An 18195-nucleotide genomic window follows, 5' to 3' on the forward strand; every position below is an offset into this window, starting at 1 on the left:
ATTACACTATGAAATGTGAAAACAATATTCATTATGGTTATGTTTTAGATGAGTTTTTAGGTTAGCTATATTGCCACTGTTTTTAAACAAACTTGACATGCCAAACCCAAAACGTTCCCACAGTAAAGCTGTGCTGTGCGGCTTTTTCTGATTGAAATTTTGTATGTATTTGGAAAACCATCTGTTGGCCTCAAATAAGACGTAACCTTGACTTCGTCTGGTTCGCTGTCTATGTCGCTGTGTGTGTGGCTGCCTGAGCGCTGCCCACGCTGAAACTCCGACACTAAGAGCAGACGAGAGGCGAGAAGCAACGTGATCAGAAATCACAACAAAATGTGTCTCAGCAGCATAGTTTTTTGTCTGTTCAATTGGCTTAGGAGCAAAAAACAAAAAAAGGAAAGCAGTGCCGCACTGTGTCTTATAGTGTTTATTCAGACAACATCTTGCCTAAAATGTTAATGTTGGTGCTGTCCCTATGTGAGGACATGCGTGTCTATGCATCATCCTATAAGTTGATAATTTAATTATCGTGACAGTCCTACTCATACGTCCAACCAACACAATCCAGGACCAAACATAACTGTACACAGCGGTCTCCATGAACACTTAAGGCACACACACATACACTATTTACATTTAACACAGCACGAAAACGTGGCAATCTTAAGACAGCAGTCATTTCAGATAATTTGATGCTTGACAAAATATAAGCTCACAGATGAATGGTTTTCTTTACATGACCTGCTATTGCTCTTTAGCATTTAGCGTGACAAGTATTCAGTATAGATGTGTTCAATAGCTTAACCATGTGGCTACTTTTAATTTCTAAAAATATTCAGAAACTAAACCATGTGGAGATGTCAGGTCCCGTGGTGGCAGAGCTGGGTGAGACTCGATTATATATACAACAGGGAAAGAAATAAACAAAAAGTGACAAACAGAATAAACAGGTGCTTCTAAGAGAAAATACTGTATATCCATGTTCAGGTGGGAGAGGGAGAGAGAGCCTGTGTTAGGCAAAGTCTGACTGAGAATATTTGGTTATACTGGTGTGACATACAGATGCAGAAACAAACTTTCCCAGATCAAGAAATAACTTTTACTCACAATGTGCTGTGAAACAGGACTAACACGAAGTGTTTCCTTTTGGTTGTAAAGAAAAAGGAAGGGGGGAGGGGTAAAATTAAGTGCACTGCAATATGATGCCTGAAAAGATGAACTTTTGAAATTTTTTTTCTGTTCAAAAATGTCCTTCAACAGACACCAAAAACACAGACAAGAAGTCAGAGCAAATTTAAAAATCTGGCAAGTTTTTTATACGTTAAATGAAATGTCACAGGAGATTTATCTGGACCCAATAGTGAAAAGCAATTCTACAAAAACTATGTAAATCCACACTCTGGAAGTGATGTGCATGTAAGCAGCAGAGACGTGGGGTGTTTGTGAGACCTATGCAGATTATTACACTGGTAGATTCAACAGCCTTACATCACTAACACTTATGAATACACGATTCTGAGTGGTATTCACTAACACACAAGCGTTGGTCAACATCCTACACCGAAGCTGAGGCTTGTCTTAAAACATGCAGCGAAACACCAACATCAGTTTTGAATTGAACATTTAAGTCGCAGGAATGAAGTAGCGATGTGCTGTATGTGTGGTCTGCGGACAGCTAGTCAACTCTCCAGATGGACACCAAACTATTTTATATTGATTAAAAGTTTCAAAAGACATCTAAATAGTAGCACATCGAGTTCAAAGGTGAACATTTAGCAGGCTAAGTGCTCCTTGTTTGGCTGAGTATATGAAAAAGTATGCACAGAGAACTGGACAAAACTATCATAGTAAATATGTGTAAACTATTCATATATATGCCAAATGCCTCATGGGGTTATTATGCTTTAAGTAAAATTGTTTACTAGCGAGTGTAATTTCTGAATGCTGCTCACTACAACACGTAGTGTGGATCTCAGCAGTAGCTGCTGTGTTGACGCGGTTCCAAATGTCACACAGTGGAGCGAGTTTCACTCGTCCGATTAGTTTTCTTCTTTTTTGTCAGAAAAACAAAAGTATCTTTGTGCAGCAGATTGTGAAGGGGCCTGACCACCGGGCTGGGAACCACCAGAGCGGTGGTTCACTGATCACACCCATAACACTGTATGGTGTCGGGTAAAGTTCTGCCTACAGTGGGTACGTTTGTGCACTGGACTTCTCATGCATTAACAGAGAGTCTGCACAGTTGACTCTTTTGCGGAAATCAAACAAAACGCAGAGAAAGAAATAAGATAGTGTTTTTTTTTATCATATCTCATTGGCATGGGTGACAGAGGGGAAAACACATTTTATCCACAGGTTCAGATTAATCGATCTGTCTGTCTGTGTGTGTGTGTGTGTGTGTGTGTGTGTGTGTGTGTTTGTCACTGCAGGCCCACGCGATCTCAGTATATCTGTATGATTCAGAGCAGTTTGAGCTTGATAACTCCTTTTGCAATAGAGGTTACGACTGCAATCACAGTGTCTAAGTCTGTAGTGAGGTCTCTCTCCCTCTTCAGCACCTCTCCACACCCAAACCCTCCACTCACGAATGTGATCCCAAAGCCCTCGTGGGCCCACTCACATCAGGATGCCTCCTCCCCCTATGAGTGAGCCCTTCCTCCTGCAGATACCAGAGACATGTCTCCCCCGTCTCCCCAGAGCAGTGGGTGAGACATGACTCTGGATGATTGTGCTGCTCTGCCGTGGGCCTCAAACCAGTGACGCCCGTCTCTCCTCTGGTGTCTCCTCCAGTATCTGAAGCAGCAGGTCACTGAGGGGCTTTGCCACCCTGCGGTAACCCGATGGTGTCAGGTGGAGGAAGTCATACATGTCCTGTGGAATGATGGTTCCGTCTGAATGGACAAATTCCCCGCTCACATCCAAGTACTGAGCCTGTTGGCCGAGTCGGGGCAGCCAGGAGCGCAGGAAGCTGTTGACCTCAGTGTTCTTTCCCCTCAGTGGGTTGGGGCGCTCACCTCGAGGCAACAAACTCTGGGAACCACAAAATGATTCCTGACTCATTTATAAAGGCCGATGCGTTGCGCGTTTTCATTTGGCATTCTGACATTTATTTTTTATCTTTACAAAAAACAAAAAGGCCTAAATTTGACTCTAAAACACTCGCCCTTTTGTTGCTCACTTGACTCAGTGTTTGCCACATTAACTTGTGAGAACCCACTGGGGGCTTCTGGGAGAAGGGAGGTCCCCAGAAAAAACTAAATTAAATCTATAAATCTGATGCACTTTGATAGCAAGATTAAGAAGCTACATCATAAATTTATTGTAGTAAATATAAAATATAGAAATATCAAATTATGACACTGAGTTTTTGCCTCGTTTTAGCTATACAGTTTTAGCAGTGTACGCATTGTATACGCAGTGTATGCAGCATATGAGCTATAGTCAATAGTCATCTTGCATTAGTCCAGAGTTCCAACTAAATATTGACAGCGAAACAGATAATAATCGTTGGTTTAGAATTATATTCATAGCTGTAGTTTATAAAATGTTTATAACCGTTTCCTGTTGCCGTTTCTAAGACGTAATCAATAGGTGAGTAATCAATACAGCAGGGGGAGCGGGAACTTTGCTGAAGTAATAGTGCAGAAAACACAATATCAGAAATATTGGATGTTATTATGAGAAGTGCTCAAATATGATCAGTTCATTATGAAAGTGTGGCAGGACAAATTAGACTGTGGGAACTTGTGACAGTCTGGGTAATTAATTAACCTGCATTTGTCTTAACAGAGTGAGGACATAATGAACCTTCAAAACTTTGTGTTTTACATTGTGTTTTAACAGAAATAAATTTAATAGGTCTGATTAAAACCTATTTTTCCCCCAAGCAATTTTTCTGAGTCCCATTTCTTTTGCCACATATTGACAGCAAAGTGTATATCCAAATTTCAAATTAAAGCATGTAGTGTTGATCAAATGAAAGGCTGTGTACTTAAACCATTCATGCTGGTGTTTCACTGGCTCTTAAACAATGTAATATAGCTTTGCCTTAATGTGTTAACAAACTAGGTGCAATGAAAGATAAGACATGACAGATGCTTACTTACCAGTACGACTACCTTTGCTTTGGGGAGGCGAGAGGCGAGCAGCTGTGCAATAGCAAGAATTCCTCCTGCAACCTGCTCTGCTGTGTGCTCATAATTGTTGGTTCCTACCCACAACACCACCACCTGGACAAAATGACAGACACTTCTGTTTACTTTAATCTCTAACGCTACAATCGAAGCATGATAATATAGTAATAACCAACATCCTTGTTAATAGCTTTTGAGAGAATAAGTTGATATCGTAGGTCAACTTACACTACATAAAGGAGAGCTACAAGCACAAACAGCCTACAGTACGTGGAGGGTTTCTGTGTGCCAAAGAGGTACAACAGAGTGTGTATGCACACAGTGTTATGTGGATAAGAGAAGTAAAATGTATATGCAAGAGTTTGTCCTGCACCTGAGTGGTAAGAGTGTATATGACAGAGGTAAATAAAATGAATTGGCCATCAGCTGTGCCAAGATCTCAGACGGCTCTTTTCACCTTAGGACGGATGTTCTCCAGCTCTCCATTCTGCAGCCTCCACAGCACATTACAGGTGGTGTCCCCTGCAATGCCAAAGTTGAGTGCATGAAGAGGAGAGAATAACTCCCTCCAGACCTGTGGACAGGAAACCAGAAACCTGCATTTCATATGACAAGGTTTTGACTTCGGTGGCTAATAACAGATAACTGATAGCAACACTGATGCTGACAGGAAAGCAAGCTGATCATTAACAAGATGAATTAAAATGTGTGCATGAATATAAAGAAAAATATAATGGTTTGTGTGAAAATGCTGAAATACGGGAAAAAAACAAGACATAAATAACTTGTAAATATTTTGTCTCACCTCAAACTGCTGCATTAGTTGCACCATTGAATCTCCTACAAAAAGCACATCTGGTTCAGCATCCTTACACTCCTGCACAAATCGTGCATGCTGTAAAAAAACAAAACAAACAAAAAAACGCAACCTCATTAAAAAAAAAGAGCTTGAGATGTCATCCATAATTGTGAAAGACTGGATGTAGAAATGACAAATTACTCCTCATTCACAGACAATAATACAATTTCATTTGTTTCATATAAGGCATTTGAGCCTGAGTTAAAACTTTTGTGTTACAAATTTTCTAAACCTTAGTGGTACACTAAGGCCAACGAAGTCAGACAAAATCCTCAAAGCTCAACAAGACGCGTCTGGTGGACCATCTGACAGACAGGTGGGAGTAAAGCAAACCATCTCAGTCCCATCGGCTTTGGAGGATTAACCTTAACTAGAGCTAGGAGGAGGTGTTGAGCTAAACAAGCTAGCTAAAGTGGTGTTCTGAAAGAAATACAAGTCTTAAAGATGGCGACAATTTATTTTGAATAACATAAAGAAAGACCACTCACATCAACCTTTACCCCACATCTGTCACTAACATCACCACATCATTTTTAAAAACATTTTTTTTAAAAAAATCTCAAGGCATTGTGCAGCTGTAGCTTGCATCCCTTCATTAGACAACATCCTCTTCACAATAATCAGTTCCATAGGATCACAGCACAGCCATGAACATCAGTGGGTAAGAATTAAATGTAGTATTTATGTATTACTGCTTTCTTACAATATGAGTAGAATATAGGGGCACATTAACATTGAAGCAATCTAAGAATAAAAGTAATACATTTTAATAAATAAGATGGTTTAAATGTCAGTAACTTGAGCACATATTAACATGGAAAACGTCATCGATATGACACTAGGCTTTAATGTTTATTATGTATGACATCAGTCGGAGGGAGTCACAGTGGAGTGTCATTCTCTTTATTTTATGAGGTCCAAGAACTTAATATTGACACTTCAGGTAATGCATGCAAACTTAAGAATATGACAAATAAACCACAAAAATATCCCACCTGTAGTAATATATAGAGAAATCATTTAAAACTGTCATGTTTTTGTTTGCACGCCATGTAAAGATAATGATAAGCATAAGAATGAGACAAACTCTTTGAGAAATAATGAAAATCTTCCACCTGGTAAAATGCATTCAGAGAATGTAGTATTTTTCCCCATAAAGCATGAGAATACACACTGAATGCTTCCTACACTAATGAGAAATACCACCAACCTGTGACAACCACCGTCCATCTCCTTGTACATCCTCCACTGGCTGAGCCACTGCGGCTGGGTTCACTTCATCATCACTCATCCTACAGGAGACACCACCGCTTATTCACGCACAAATAAAACAATGCATAGCAAAAGAGACACACGCAAATAAAATGAGGAAGTGTCCATGTGTCCGTGGTTTTTCAAGTTGGTGCAAGGAGGAGAGTATCAGCAACTAGCAGAAAGCACTGCTGTGATACAAAAGCTTATCGTTTCAGGAGCAGACAGATTGGCCTAATACGGATCTAGGCTACTTTCGCTTTCAAGGCGGGTGCTTATGGATCACAGAGCAGATCGCATTAAATCCGCTAGGTTACTGTTTATCTGCCTTTAGCTTAGCTAGCTAGCTACCCAGCTAATGACTGGGGGTTGTTATGGCTGCATCCCTGAATTAACGTTTGACACGCCCGTCATTAACATGAAAATTTCCAGAAATTACTTTAATTAAAAGACTAAATACCTGACGGGTTGCTGCAGCCACCTCTGGACTCAGACCTCGGCTTCACAGTAACTCTTTTTCCCCCAACTTCACTTCACCGCTGTCGGGCAGTCGAGGCGGGTGATGCTCGCTAGCAAATGTTAGCTGACTGTAGCTAAACGAGACAACAAAAGGTGTGTCAAGAAGAGAAGCCACAGAGAGTCTTTGATGAAGAGAACGCCGATCTGCTACCATTAGCTACGACACCGTTGGAGGGCACTGCAGTGAGCTCCATACGTATGTGGGATTGTTTTGCCCTGAAATTAGTCTGTCGGGCAACTATTCCTTACTGGTTTAGAATATTGCCCGACTTAAACTCTTATTAGGGCCATATACGACTCTAGATAGCCGTCTGTAGCATAAACTGAAGCGCTACCATCTTTTTCACTTTCTGAAGGATATTGAGCCCGACAAGGAACTCTTTCCTGGGAGGTCAACACCAGGGCAAGAAAAACCCCCACACAGCTGGTCCCGCAATGATTTCTGGGTGGGTCGTTACTGGAAAATGTAATAAAACTTAATATATGTTTTGCCTCCATTTTCAAATGACACAATTCTTCTCCATTTATTGAAATTAATTCAGTCCATAACAGGTGTGAAGGAAAATACCTCTAAGTGGGAGGTAATCATTTATTTCAGACAACGTATAGAACTGCCGACATCTTTGTCCCGACGTAGTAATCTGTCACTACCACTCGTGGCATATCTCCACACATCCATGGCTGTGTGTGACCCGAGCGCGCTGTGTCAGCTGATCTCAGTGCGTCATCACGGTCACGTTAGATCAAGTGCTACATTCCGGAAACAAAACAAAGACCATCTTTCTATTTTATAGCATTTGGAGGCAGAAATCTATGCTTTAAAATACAACCAGAAGCAATTATGTTTTTATTGCGTAGTTTTCTGATCAACAACCTTAACTTATAATTTACATTGCACTGCTCAGTGTAATTACTTAACTTTTGTGATTTGAGTCAAGTCAATTTATTATTATATAATAATATAATAAATATAATATAATTTATTTTCTTTTTTCCATTTATGGGAAGTTTTGTCACTGCTATCAGCTTGTCTACTACAGCCAGTCTTTTCATCTTACATGAAGTGGAATAAGATTAAAATAAAGCACTTTGATCACTTTCAATTCAGTGGTGTTGTCTTTTGTTTTCTCATGCCTGAGAAGATTTTTCTGACTGCCTCTGCATAACTGAATAATGTAGGCTTAAATTTGCAATATTGTTCTGCAGTTGCCTTTCAATATTTTTTGTTTTATAGTACATTAAAATCACATGATTTATGGTTTATAGCATGTATGGCACTGGGGTGCATTCAGAATTTTAAAATAGGTTAAAAAAATCTTAATAATTCATCTGCATCTAAAGTTGATGTGTTTAATATTTGCATATTAACTATACTAATAACATATTTACATTGGCATTTTATAGATGTTTTCACTGGTACAGATTGCTTTCACATTTGGGTTTATATATGGTGTAAGTAAAACCTGTTTTTCTGTTTTATACTCAATTTATTTGTTTGCATATTTATAATATTTATCTCTTGGACTTTAGTTGAATTGCGTACTCGCCTCCCAGGCTATTGCACACAGGGCTTAAACGTTGTAGCCTAATCTCTACTGCTGTGCAACTTAAAAACAGACCTGAAAACAAGTCTTGCATTTCCTGACCGTAATTTTGCTGAGCAAGTGCCTTAGGACATTTGTTAATCCAAGCACACTCACCATGAGATGATAACAGCCCTAGCAGTTTCCTGCAGTGCATGTGCAAACAGGCCCAGGGAGTTACAATACACCACCCATCAGGGACTGCAAAAAGAGTTCACTGCAGAAGAACTGTGAGAAATCTTCCAATTAAGTCACTTCAAATGAAAGTACTTTTAGGCAGTATGTTGTCCTAATTGTGTTAACAGTAACAGACAACTTTGAGCTGAAAATCAATGCAGAAACTTCATGTTACACTTGGATAACATGGCTGGTTAGTTGTCAGATGCACGCAGTCCGTCTGACTCCCTGAACTCTCCACACTCGTACAATCATTAACCGGCAAAAAAAAAAAAAAGAAAAAAAAAAGGAGAACATTAACTAAAATGCACGCCTGTGACCAGCCTGTTGAATTATTCTCAAACTTATGGTGATTTCCAATAGATCTTTAGACACAAAAAGCTGTTAAACACAAAGTAAAGCTACAAGAATCACAACAAATGTGGGACTCTGTGTCATTTGTGTTTGAAGGACTCTGTGTTTATTTAGCTTGGTAAATTCTCATACTCTGCTTATAAACAAAAACACCACATACCTTTCACAGCTCGGAGGTGCTAACATGTTTTCCTGCTCGGATTCTTGAATCAACTGCTCCTACACAGAAGGATAAACCTGTTTTATAAATGGCAAACTTGTGTTCATCACTGCAGGTCTGTGTGCAGATGCTTACATGTTTTTGTTTCTCTAGCGGTGCGACGGGTGAGCTGAATAGCTATTTACACTGTGAGTGAGGTGGAATCAGTCAATGGGACGGATGTGAGACTGAAGTGCATCTTCAGGTCCAGTTATGCTGTGTCACTTAAGTCCATATCAGTGACCTGGACCTTCCAACCTGTGCCTCTGGGACCTGAGGGGGCGGTGTGAGGCTCTGGATGTTTTCTGAAGATGCTACCTACATATTAGATGTAACCAGTGTGGAGTCCCAGCTTTACCACTGGTGTTCACTTATATGGCTTATTAGCTTCTTATTGAGCAGCTAAATGCTCCCCAACTCTCTCGTCCTCTTTTTCCTTTGCAGGTTTCAATCTATATGACTTACGGTGGGATTGTCATTTAAGTGTAATTATTTAGTAGCACAAATTTCACAAAGACATTGGCACCACATGGTGTTATAAGTGTAGGATCTATGTCTAAGCCTGACAGACAGATGCGTTCACTGCATAATTCTAAATAAATGTTCTGTTGGTACAAAAATCTGTGTGGCTGCCTTTTCTAACGGCACTGATCCTGCATTGTGTCAGCGTCCTTTGTGTTGTAAGGAGCACAACAACAGGTCACAGGAAGCATAACAAAGACTTATCGCAAAAGACGTGTCTTCAGTGTGAAGCACTTGGATAAGCCAAAAAACAAAAACTTGTGTGTTCCCCTGAAGTATGTTTTGCTTATTTTCTTGATGCGAGTGGGCTGAGATGCAATGTTCATTCATGGACAAGTGAGCTTGTGGTGAACATCACAACTTTCTAAAGACAATCGTGCTTCAACATGCAACTTGTGTCCAGATGCACAGTGTGGAAGCATGAAGCCTTCTGTGCACACACAGCCACCGATGAACTTTTCTGTGAAGTGAGAGACTTTTTGTGTACAGCAGATAAACTTTGAAAATTACAATATTTGTATATGCATAGCTTCAGTGAGGAGAGGGACTAGATGGAAAACATTTTTTCTCTGGTAAAAACAAAAAACCAAACATATCAAGACACAAATTATTATATCAAGCAGAGTGTTAACTTTCTTTTTAAACTTTTGCCATAGTTTTATATATTTTTCCCCTCAGAAGGAGATATTAAATCTCAGGCAGAGCTTCTCGTCAAACAAAATAACAAAGAGCTGATGGTTTTGTCATACGAAACTGTGGCCACAAGATGGTACAAGTCAGCAGAGAACTGACTTTAATGTTTAAACTTATAAGTCCTCTCTCAGTTATCTGTTCCAATTCATCTGGCTGCCGAGTGTTTCTGCGTGACAGAAACAAAACAGGTGCCGCAGCTTGGCAGGCAGACCATGACGACAACGAGGTAAGCGAGGAGGGAGCAAGTAAACGCCGCCCACCAGGTGTGGACTCAGGTTCACTCACATTCTCAGCCACCGACGTTTAGCTTCTCAGCGACAGCACGGCCTCTGTTGCTCTCTTTACTGACTGTCTGCGGCGACATTTACGTTCCCGACTCCATTCAATAAATGTACATTAAAGGGACTTTGACAGAGGACGCAGTATAAATGTTTTATCCCATGTATCGGATATGGCTTCTGTTTGTCCTGGGAGGATTCGTGGCGCCAGGTGAGTTTCGGTAACTTCCTGGAGAGAGAAGGCAATTTAATTAGCTGTATCCTCGCAAAAATCGAGAAGTTTGTTTCGTGAAGCTTGTTTTTAGGCCTATCGTGATCAACTGCAGGACACCAATAAACCACCAACAGGGTACTTTGGTTTCACTTGACTTTTCCCATGAAGGTTGCTCTTACTAGTGAGTAATATAATCTTAGTAGTGCCTTATACTCTAAATTAGTCGTACGGAGTTTTAAGGTCAAACTGTGTAATCATTTAGGCGTACGCACAAGGGTTCAGAAGTTCTTCATGCGTGTCACAGGTGTTAACACCTGTGACTGTAGACTGTATCTTTGAGGCCGTGGATTACCAGATTATACTGGATTAACACACTATTATATGTAAATGACGTTATAACATCATATCTTTTGTCTTACACACACTTGTGTTTTATTTAAAATGTACCATGCTAAGTGTGTCTGTGACACAGAATATAGAAGACGCCCCCATATGACAAAGTAAAGTAAAGAAAGCACGATGAGCTACTTATTGTTCTTAAATCCATAACAACCGGTCATCTCTGTCATTACACTCATGTTCAGCAGTGTGCTCATGCCTTTGAAATCTTTTTGTGGGAGAAAAGGCACACTGTGCACCACAAAATTATTGTTATTCTTTATTTGCAATAAGAAAGAGTCAAAAATATGAGAAGGTGATGTTTATTTCAGGTATTTTGTTGTTTACTTCTAAACTTCTTCACTTAAATGTACAGTGTCAGCTAAATATATTATCTCATTATTTCTCCATTTCAGTTGTGTAAGTCACGAAAATCTTCATGCAGCAGCTACAGCTAATCCCTAATATACAGTTAAGCTACTGATTGAATATTCATCAGCAGCATTTGTCAGTTTTTCTAGAGGTTTCATAATCAACATTTATAGGTTTCAGGTAATGCAAGGCAACAGCTTGAATTCCTGCAGAATCAATCCCAAACACCACAATGTTAGGTCATTTAAGATTCAGAAATTATAAAGGCATTAAAGATTAGTTTGGCAATGAGCGTCACCACAGTGGGATTTACTGCAGGACAATTGTTTGTGTTATTTTTGTCCACCCAGATGAGCAGTTTATTGGAGCAGCCTCTGTGTGCTGATCAGTGTTAGAGCAGTGCTTAGATGTGTTTCCTACAGCAAATTTCAAATAAAGTTGTGTTAGAGCAGTCAGATGCTGATTAAGCTCTGACTCTGACTGACCCAGTGGAGGTGCTGAAGTGAATTTCAAATGAAATGACCACGTAAAACAAATGAAGTCTGTACGTGTATTGAATGCAGATTAGTTTATACCACAAATCCAGGTGTGAACACAGACTCCATTGATTGGACAGTTGTAGCTAATATACCAATGGGTGAGATTAAATGCAAATTCTGTTGCAACTACAACAGGTTTTGTTCAAAATTTGAAGACTACAACAATTAGCCCAACTGCGTGATGAGTGAGCGATGACGTACAGTACCTTGGCTTTGTGGAAGACAAAATACCTTCCCTCTGTTGTGTTGGCATCAGATTTGGTTTTGCTCAAATAGCCTGGCAGTTGTGAATATGAATGAGATGTTTTGACAGGAAATGCCTGGTGTGGTGGGTTGGACTGTTAAGATGCATTGTGCTGAACATGTGAATGTAAAGTCATATTTAAGGCTGGATGTCTGAGGAGCAGATCGATAACGCAGAACAGGTTTTGTAGCCAAATAATCATTCATTCTTCAGGCTCTTTCCAGTGAAGGACGTATTTTGGAAGAAGTGAAACTGGACTATGAGTTCAATTTTGATTGTGCTTATTCATCTCATTCTTTGATCACTTCCTACTTGATCCCTCCCGCAGACTGTTATTGCTCAATCTGTGTGAGGCAAACAATGTACTGGACTGTCTTACTGAAAGACATATCCATCACAGTGTCTGCAGGAAACCACGCTAATATGATAATAAAGCAGTCACTAAAAACATGTAGTTTTCAATCACAGTTTTATAATAATCACTTGTGTTATCAAATTAGTTTGTCGACCTAAACAAATATGAGGTAAGTACTGTAGATGAAAAGGGGAAATATTTGCATCATGTTTGTAGAACAAGCAGGGTATGAATAAACATATAACTCGCTAAATAAATCAAGTGAAAATAGAAATGAAAATTAGATTCATACTTCTACTAAATGACTGAAAAACAACCCTCCATGTTTTGGAGAGAAAACTGCAAAAGTTGTCTTATTGGCTGACATCTGAACTTACATGGTGCTGCTTTTGTTCTTTTATTTTTAAGGGTTTAATGCGTGCAGGTTGTCCATACAGAGATGCTGACCAATGTCCAACTAAATACCGTTATCCTGTTGAATTTCACTTTATCCCTCCCTTGTCCGGGATTACGGAACATTCTTGGCGTCTTCCTCCCTGTGGTTTATTAGCAGGAATGCTTTAATCCGTAGCAAGATTCTGCAGGTCTCGTCATCACTGTGATCCAGATTCAGCTTCACTGTTTAACCTTACCAGACCCCCTGAAGGAGATACTGTAGGGTGTTTAACCACGAGATCAAATAAAGCTCATTTTTTGGATCGCTAATAAGATAAATTAATGAAGAAATGTTGAATAATGAGCATCTGAAATTTTTTATGTTCTTAGGGCCCCTAAATTCGTTGTCCATCTGACCCTCTGTACTTGTGCAATCATTAACCCACAGTAGGCGGAGCAGCTTTTAGATTATTTGTGTTAGCGTTCTTGTTTTGCTGTACTGAAGTGAAGTAATGCAGAGAAGTGGAAAATGAGGATTTACAATCTCAAGCACGAGGCGTAGAAAAGTGTGAGTAGATGTCACAGGAAACGGACGGAGTTATAGTTTATAACTACGAACAATGAACACCAGCAGAGATCTGTGTCACTTTGCTCTTAACTGTCAAGGACGTGTGTGCGTGTTAAATAAGCAGTAAGAACTACACCTGGTATGACAGCCTTTCTCTTATTTGGGTGGATGAATTTCTCTGAAACTGTAAATAAGGAACTGTTTGAAAGTTTGAAATATAACTTTATTGTGAAAGAGTCATATCGTGGAGTGGTGTGTGTGTGTGTGTGTGTGTGTGTGTGTGTGTGTGTGTGTGTGTGTATAAGATTATGTTAGTATTGATGAGTATTCCTTCTCACTTGATTGTCTGTATTACAGGGGTGCGACATGTCAGTGGAATAGAAATTTACACTCCAAAAGAAGTGGAAGCGGTTAATGGAACAAATGTGAAACTGAAGTGCACCTTCACGTCCACAGACCCAGTGACAGTTCAGTCTGTCATTGTTTCCTGGAACTTCCGCCCCCTAAATTCTGGATCAGAGGAGTCGGTGTGTAAAAACTGCTGCTGTGTTTTAATGAAAATATGTAGAATGTGTTTATTGTACTTTGATATCAAAATTAATGAAATCTTGTCATGATTTTTCATGAAAAGGCCTTGACAGCGTTGATCATTAAGATTTCCTGATAAATAATACCATGTTCGATTCACTTTCCCATCGCCATGTTCCTGTATCTAATGCACTGCTCTGCACATGTTAGATGTGGTGAGTGTCTGCCTGCTGTTGACATCTGTATGTAACACATCCAGCTGTCTTTCAGACAACATGGGATGCATATCCTCTAGTAGTTGGGCACACAGCACAGTAAACATGTGGTCATTGCCACTCAAAAGGCTGGTAACATAGACAGCAAAAACACACCTCAGTGCTCACAGATATGAACACCAAAATATTAATCAGTTTTATTAATAAGAAAAACAAAGTTAAAGTCTTACAAAAATATTAAAAAGTACGTGAAGTGAAATGGCTGGAATGCTGCATAATGAGAGAGCTGTACAGTTAGTGCGAGATATGATCCTGCAATGTTGATAATGTTAAACAAAAAGAAAGGAAGACCAGAAATGAGTGTTAATGTAACGCATAAACAGATTGTAGAATACATGTTAATGTAACGTGTAACGTAATGTCTTTATAGGAGGGTTGGAGTCTGTGTATGGGGGTTAGTGTGTGGTGGTGCACCAAATGTCAGAGGGAGCATGTGTTTACTGTGGCTGTGATGGCTTAAATATATACTGTACATATACTGTACCTGATACTACTACTACACTACTATCAGTGATGTCTGATAGTTGCTCAGGAAGTGTAGGCAGTTGATACAGCAGCTGCATTTTTGCCCTTTAAGTTTTGCATAAGGTTCTTATGTTTGCTAATTTATTTGTTAGTTTGTTAGTTATAAACTATACTTTTGCTGGATTGTGTGTGTGTGTGTGTCAGGTGTTTTACTACCATGAGATAGCATACCCTCCTCAACAAGGGCGTTTTAAAGACCATGCGGTGTGGTCAGGAGACGTTTTGAGACGAGACGCCTCCATCACCCTGAATGAGGTACCACCAACCTTTAATGGCACCTACATCTGCCAGGTGCGCAACCGTCCAGATGTGCACGGCAGTAATGGAGAGATCATCTTAAGAGTCGTCAACAAAGGTTAGACTGGCAGCGCTGCATGCTCAGAAGACTAACCTTCTGGAATGTTTCTACAGTATCAAATGCACTACAGAACCGTTGGAGGTGCTTTTCAGTCATTATCATGAATGTTTTCAGTATGTATTTAAAAGGTCGTTTTGTTCCTTGTAGAAAAATTCTGCTATTCACAGGCTATTCACACACTGTTTTATTTTTCATTGTGATGGTATCCCTATTTTGTTCTCTCAGAGTCCTTACCAGGCAGCACTCAGCCTTCACCCACTGTTATCACTGATTTCGGGTCTTGTTGTTTCCAGCTTCCTTCTCAGAGATCAGCATCCTGGCAGCAGCGGTCGGAGGCGCCTGCGGTGTGATCCTGGTCCTGCTCGGTATCTTTGTGGTGGTGAGGTTCTACAGGAGAAAGAACATGGAAAACGACTTTGAGCTGGACCCACGGGATCATGAGCGGAAGGACCCGACCGTGTGGTGAGGGCCAGAGAGCCGGAGCTCCTCTGCTCCTCTTCTTCTTGGGACTGGTGTCCAGTCTGATTGACTGTCTGGTTGGGTCCACAAAGTTGATGGTGGGAGGACATATTTTTCTTCCATGTTTGCTCCTCCAGTGTGAACCTCTCAGATGTTATTGTCATTTATTTGCCTCAGTATTAGAGATATAAGATACCACTTTTCCCTTTTGTAAATTTTTATACACGTTTAAATGTTTTAACCAAAAACTGCCTTGTAATTACTAAGTTAATTGAGAGTTTTTAAACTGTAGAGTAGGAGATGTAAATATGGAGGGATTTTCTAACTAAATATATTCTTCTGTTTAAGTCTTCACTTCACAGCAGAAGTGTTTACTGCACTAGATAGGCTGTGTTGTTTCTCTGTTGGTTTTCTCTTTTACCATATAACCATGGAGTGACCATGGAGTTAAATACACAGAATTATTAGTTATTTTCTCATGTGCTTTATAGATTTATGCTTTAGCTGATTCTGTGGAAAGAGTACAAAGAGAATTTGACAGATGGTACTGCTGCTGTGAACTGAATCATGTCCTCTCTATTGCCTCCTACAACGGGTTCCACTTTTAAAGCTATGGAAAATAAGACCGGTTTCCTGAGCAAATCCTTCACTTTCCTCTGTGAGTAGCAGCTGCATTAACAAGTACTGCTTTGCAGTATGTGCCTCTTTGGTTTGTGAATACAGGAAAAGAATTTCACAAATCAAGAAAAACCCAGAGAACTTTGACTGGTGGAGACATGTTCATGAGCTGATGTGTTGGTTGGAAGGAAGCGGTTGGCATACTCTCTGTGGTTACTCTGGCTGGGTTTGTTTCAAACTGAGGATTGTGGGTATTGTGTTCTTTACAGTTTTTATGTCTGTTATTTTGGTAATTGACGTCTGCTAAGTAAACCAGTGTGGGCCTCTTGTTGTATTTGCTATGCTTTCCATGTAACCTATATATCCATGAGTATCGTGTTCATTGTTTACGTATGTGTTTGTGTGTGTGTGATTGAACTTGGTTTGCATTGGTGCATCACGTCAGTTCACCTGAAGAGGCAGTTCATCTGAAAGTTGTGACGAAGAAGAAAGAATGTGATAGTTCAGATGATGAAGAGTCTGAGCCCAGTAGCGGAGACGATGAGGAGGACACTGGAGGTGATGACGACGACGACGACGATGATGATGATGATGATTTGGATGATGATGATGATGATTAAATGGACAAACTCAATTGATTAGAATTGCCTTTGGTGTTACAACATCTGCCTTTGTGCTTTTCATTAACATAATGTAAATGTTCAATGTTTGTTTTAATGGTGATAGAAACTCTTTGAGAAGTCATTGAAATAATTTGAACTGGCTACATTACCCATAATGCAGCTCAACCGATGATAAAGGGACTACAGATTTTTAAGGAGGCTCATTTTTCAAAGCGCCTAACTCAGACAGTGTTAGTCCCAGTGTGGGGTTGCCAGATTAAATATTTCTCCCGTTAAGTTTCTAAAAGCATCAGCTTTTAACTGTGTCATAGTGTGTCGTTGCACAGGGCATTTGGTGTTACAGGACATGAAACAGGAGAAAGGATGCTGTCATTTAATTTTTGTTTCCAGAAAGTCCACCATGAGATCTATGAGTCCTAATCAAAGCAACGGTTTACTAAACTGGCAAAGTTGCAGAGGTGATTTTGTTTTTTGATTTTGTAAATAATGTAATTAGAGTGGAACACGTTTTTAAAATCTCAAATCCTGAAATGTCACTATGCATCTCTATTTAGCAACTCTGGAATAAAGAACTGTTTTGGACATTATTAACTAGCTTGAAGTGTATTTTGATTAATATGTCCTGTGTGTGTGATAACAGATTGGTTCTTGAAATGTTCACATTGGGTGGGTGAGAGGAATACCAAGCAACAGCCACTCCTGTATGTGTCATACATGACAATGAATTACAGTCATGCTTTGTGTCCTACAACAACTGAATAAAGCTCTTAGTTTACTCAGTGTTTCTGATCTAACTCTGATCTAAGGCAAACTGCACTCAAGTGTGTGGTTAGGGCAGTTATTTAGCTGGGGCAGAGAGGAACTCCGACCTGGGACCTGTCTGGAAAAAACTCTTTTGCTCAGTTAGTACATTGTACACAATACTTAGACAATGAAAACATTCCCAGTTGAACTGGTTCTGTCTTTGTATGCATGAGTTAAATGCTATGAACACATTTCCAAGGACCATGACAGGAGGTCATTTTAAGATCTCTAAAAGCCAGTTAACTTATTTTTTATGATGGGTAAGGAATACAACACTTTGGGTCACAGTCAATTAAAATCATGTTCAGCAGTAGTTCCTACTTTTTTCTAGCTTATTGTATTCACTGTAAAAAGAACAAAAAAAGTTATGTGTTATGTGCGCTCAGTGAAAT

The 18195-nt window shown here is 39.8% G+C and overlaps 2 protein-coding genes across 3 annotated transcripts; one reads left to right on the plus strand and one right to left on the minus strand.

Moving 5' to 3' along the window:
* Positions 1–2402: 2402 nt before the first annotated feature.
* On the minus strand, positions 2403–8573 carry pafah1b2 (platelet-activating factor acetylhydrolase 1b, catalytic subunit 2). 2 transcript variants are annotated; one of them, XM_046411106.1, is made up of 7 exons: positions 8463–8573; positions 6704–6836; positions 6203–6284; positions 4939–5028; positions 4591–4707; positions 4107–4229; positions 2403–3030 (listed from the first exon to the last, which is right to left on the minus strand). In XM_046411106.1, the coding sequence occupies exons 3-7, from the start codon at positions 6281–6283 to the stop codon at positions 2749–2751; spliced, it is 693 nt and encodes a 230-aa protein (XP_046267062.1). In that variant the 5' UTR covers position 6284; positions 6704–6836; positions 8463–8573; the 3' UTR covers positions 2403–2748. The 2 variants fall into 2 exon arrangements, with proteins under 2 accessions (XP_046267062.1, XP_046267061.1); XM_046411105.1 differs by lacking the exon at positions 8463–8573 and having other exon boundaries at positions 6704–7067.
* Positions 8574–10524: 1951 nt separating this feature from the next.
* On the plus strand, positions 10525–17586 carry mpzl2b (myelin protein zero-like 2b). Its single transcript, XM_046411216.1, has 5 exons — positions 10525–10779; positions 13971–14140; positions 15086–15296; positions 15593–15761; positions 16822–17586. Exons 1-5 carry the CDS (start codon positions 10719–10721, stop codon positions 16994–16996), a joined length of 786 nt encoding a protein of 261 aa, XP_046267172.1. The 5' UTR covers positions 10525–10718; the 3' UTR covers positions 16997–17586.
* The last annotated feature ends 609 nt before the right edge of the window (positions 17587–18195 follow it).

This window comes from Scatophagus argus, chromosome 14 (genome assembly GCF_020382885.2).
Source record: "Scatophagus argus isolate fScaArg1 chromosome 14, fScaArg1.pri, whole genome shotgun sequence".
In the NCBI taxonomy this organism is placed as follows: Eukaryota; Metazoa; Chordata; class Actinopteri; family Scatophagidae; genus Scatophagus; species Scatophagus argus.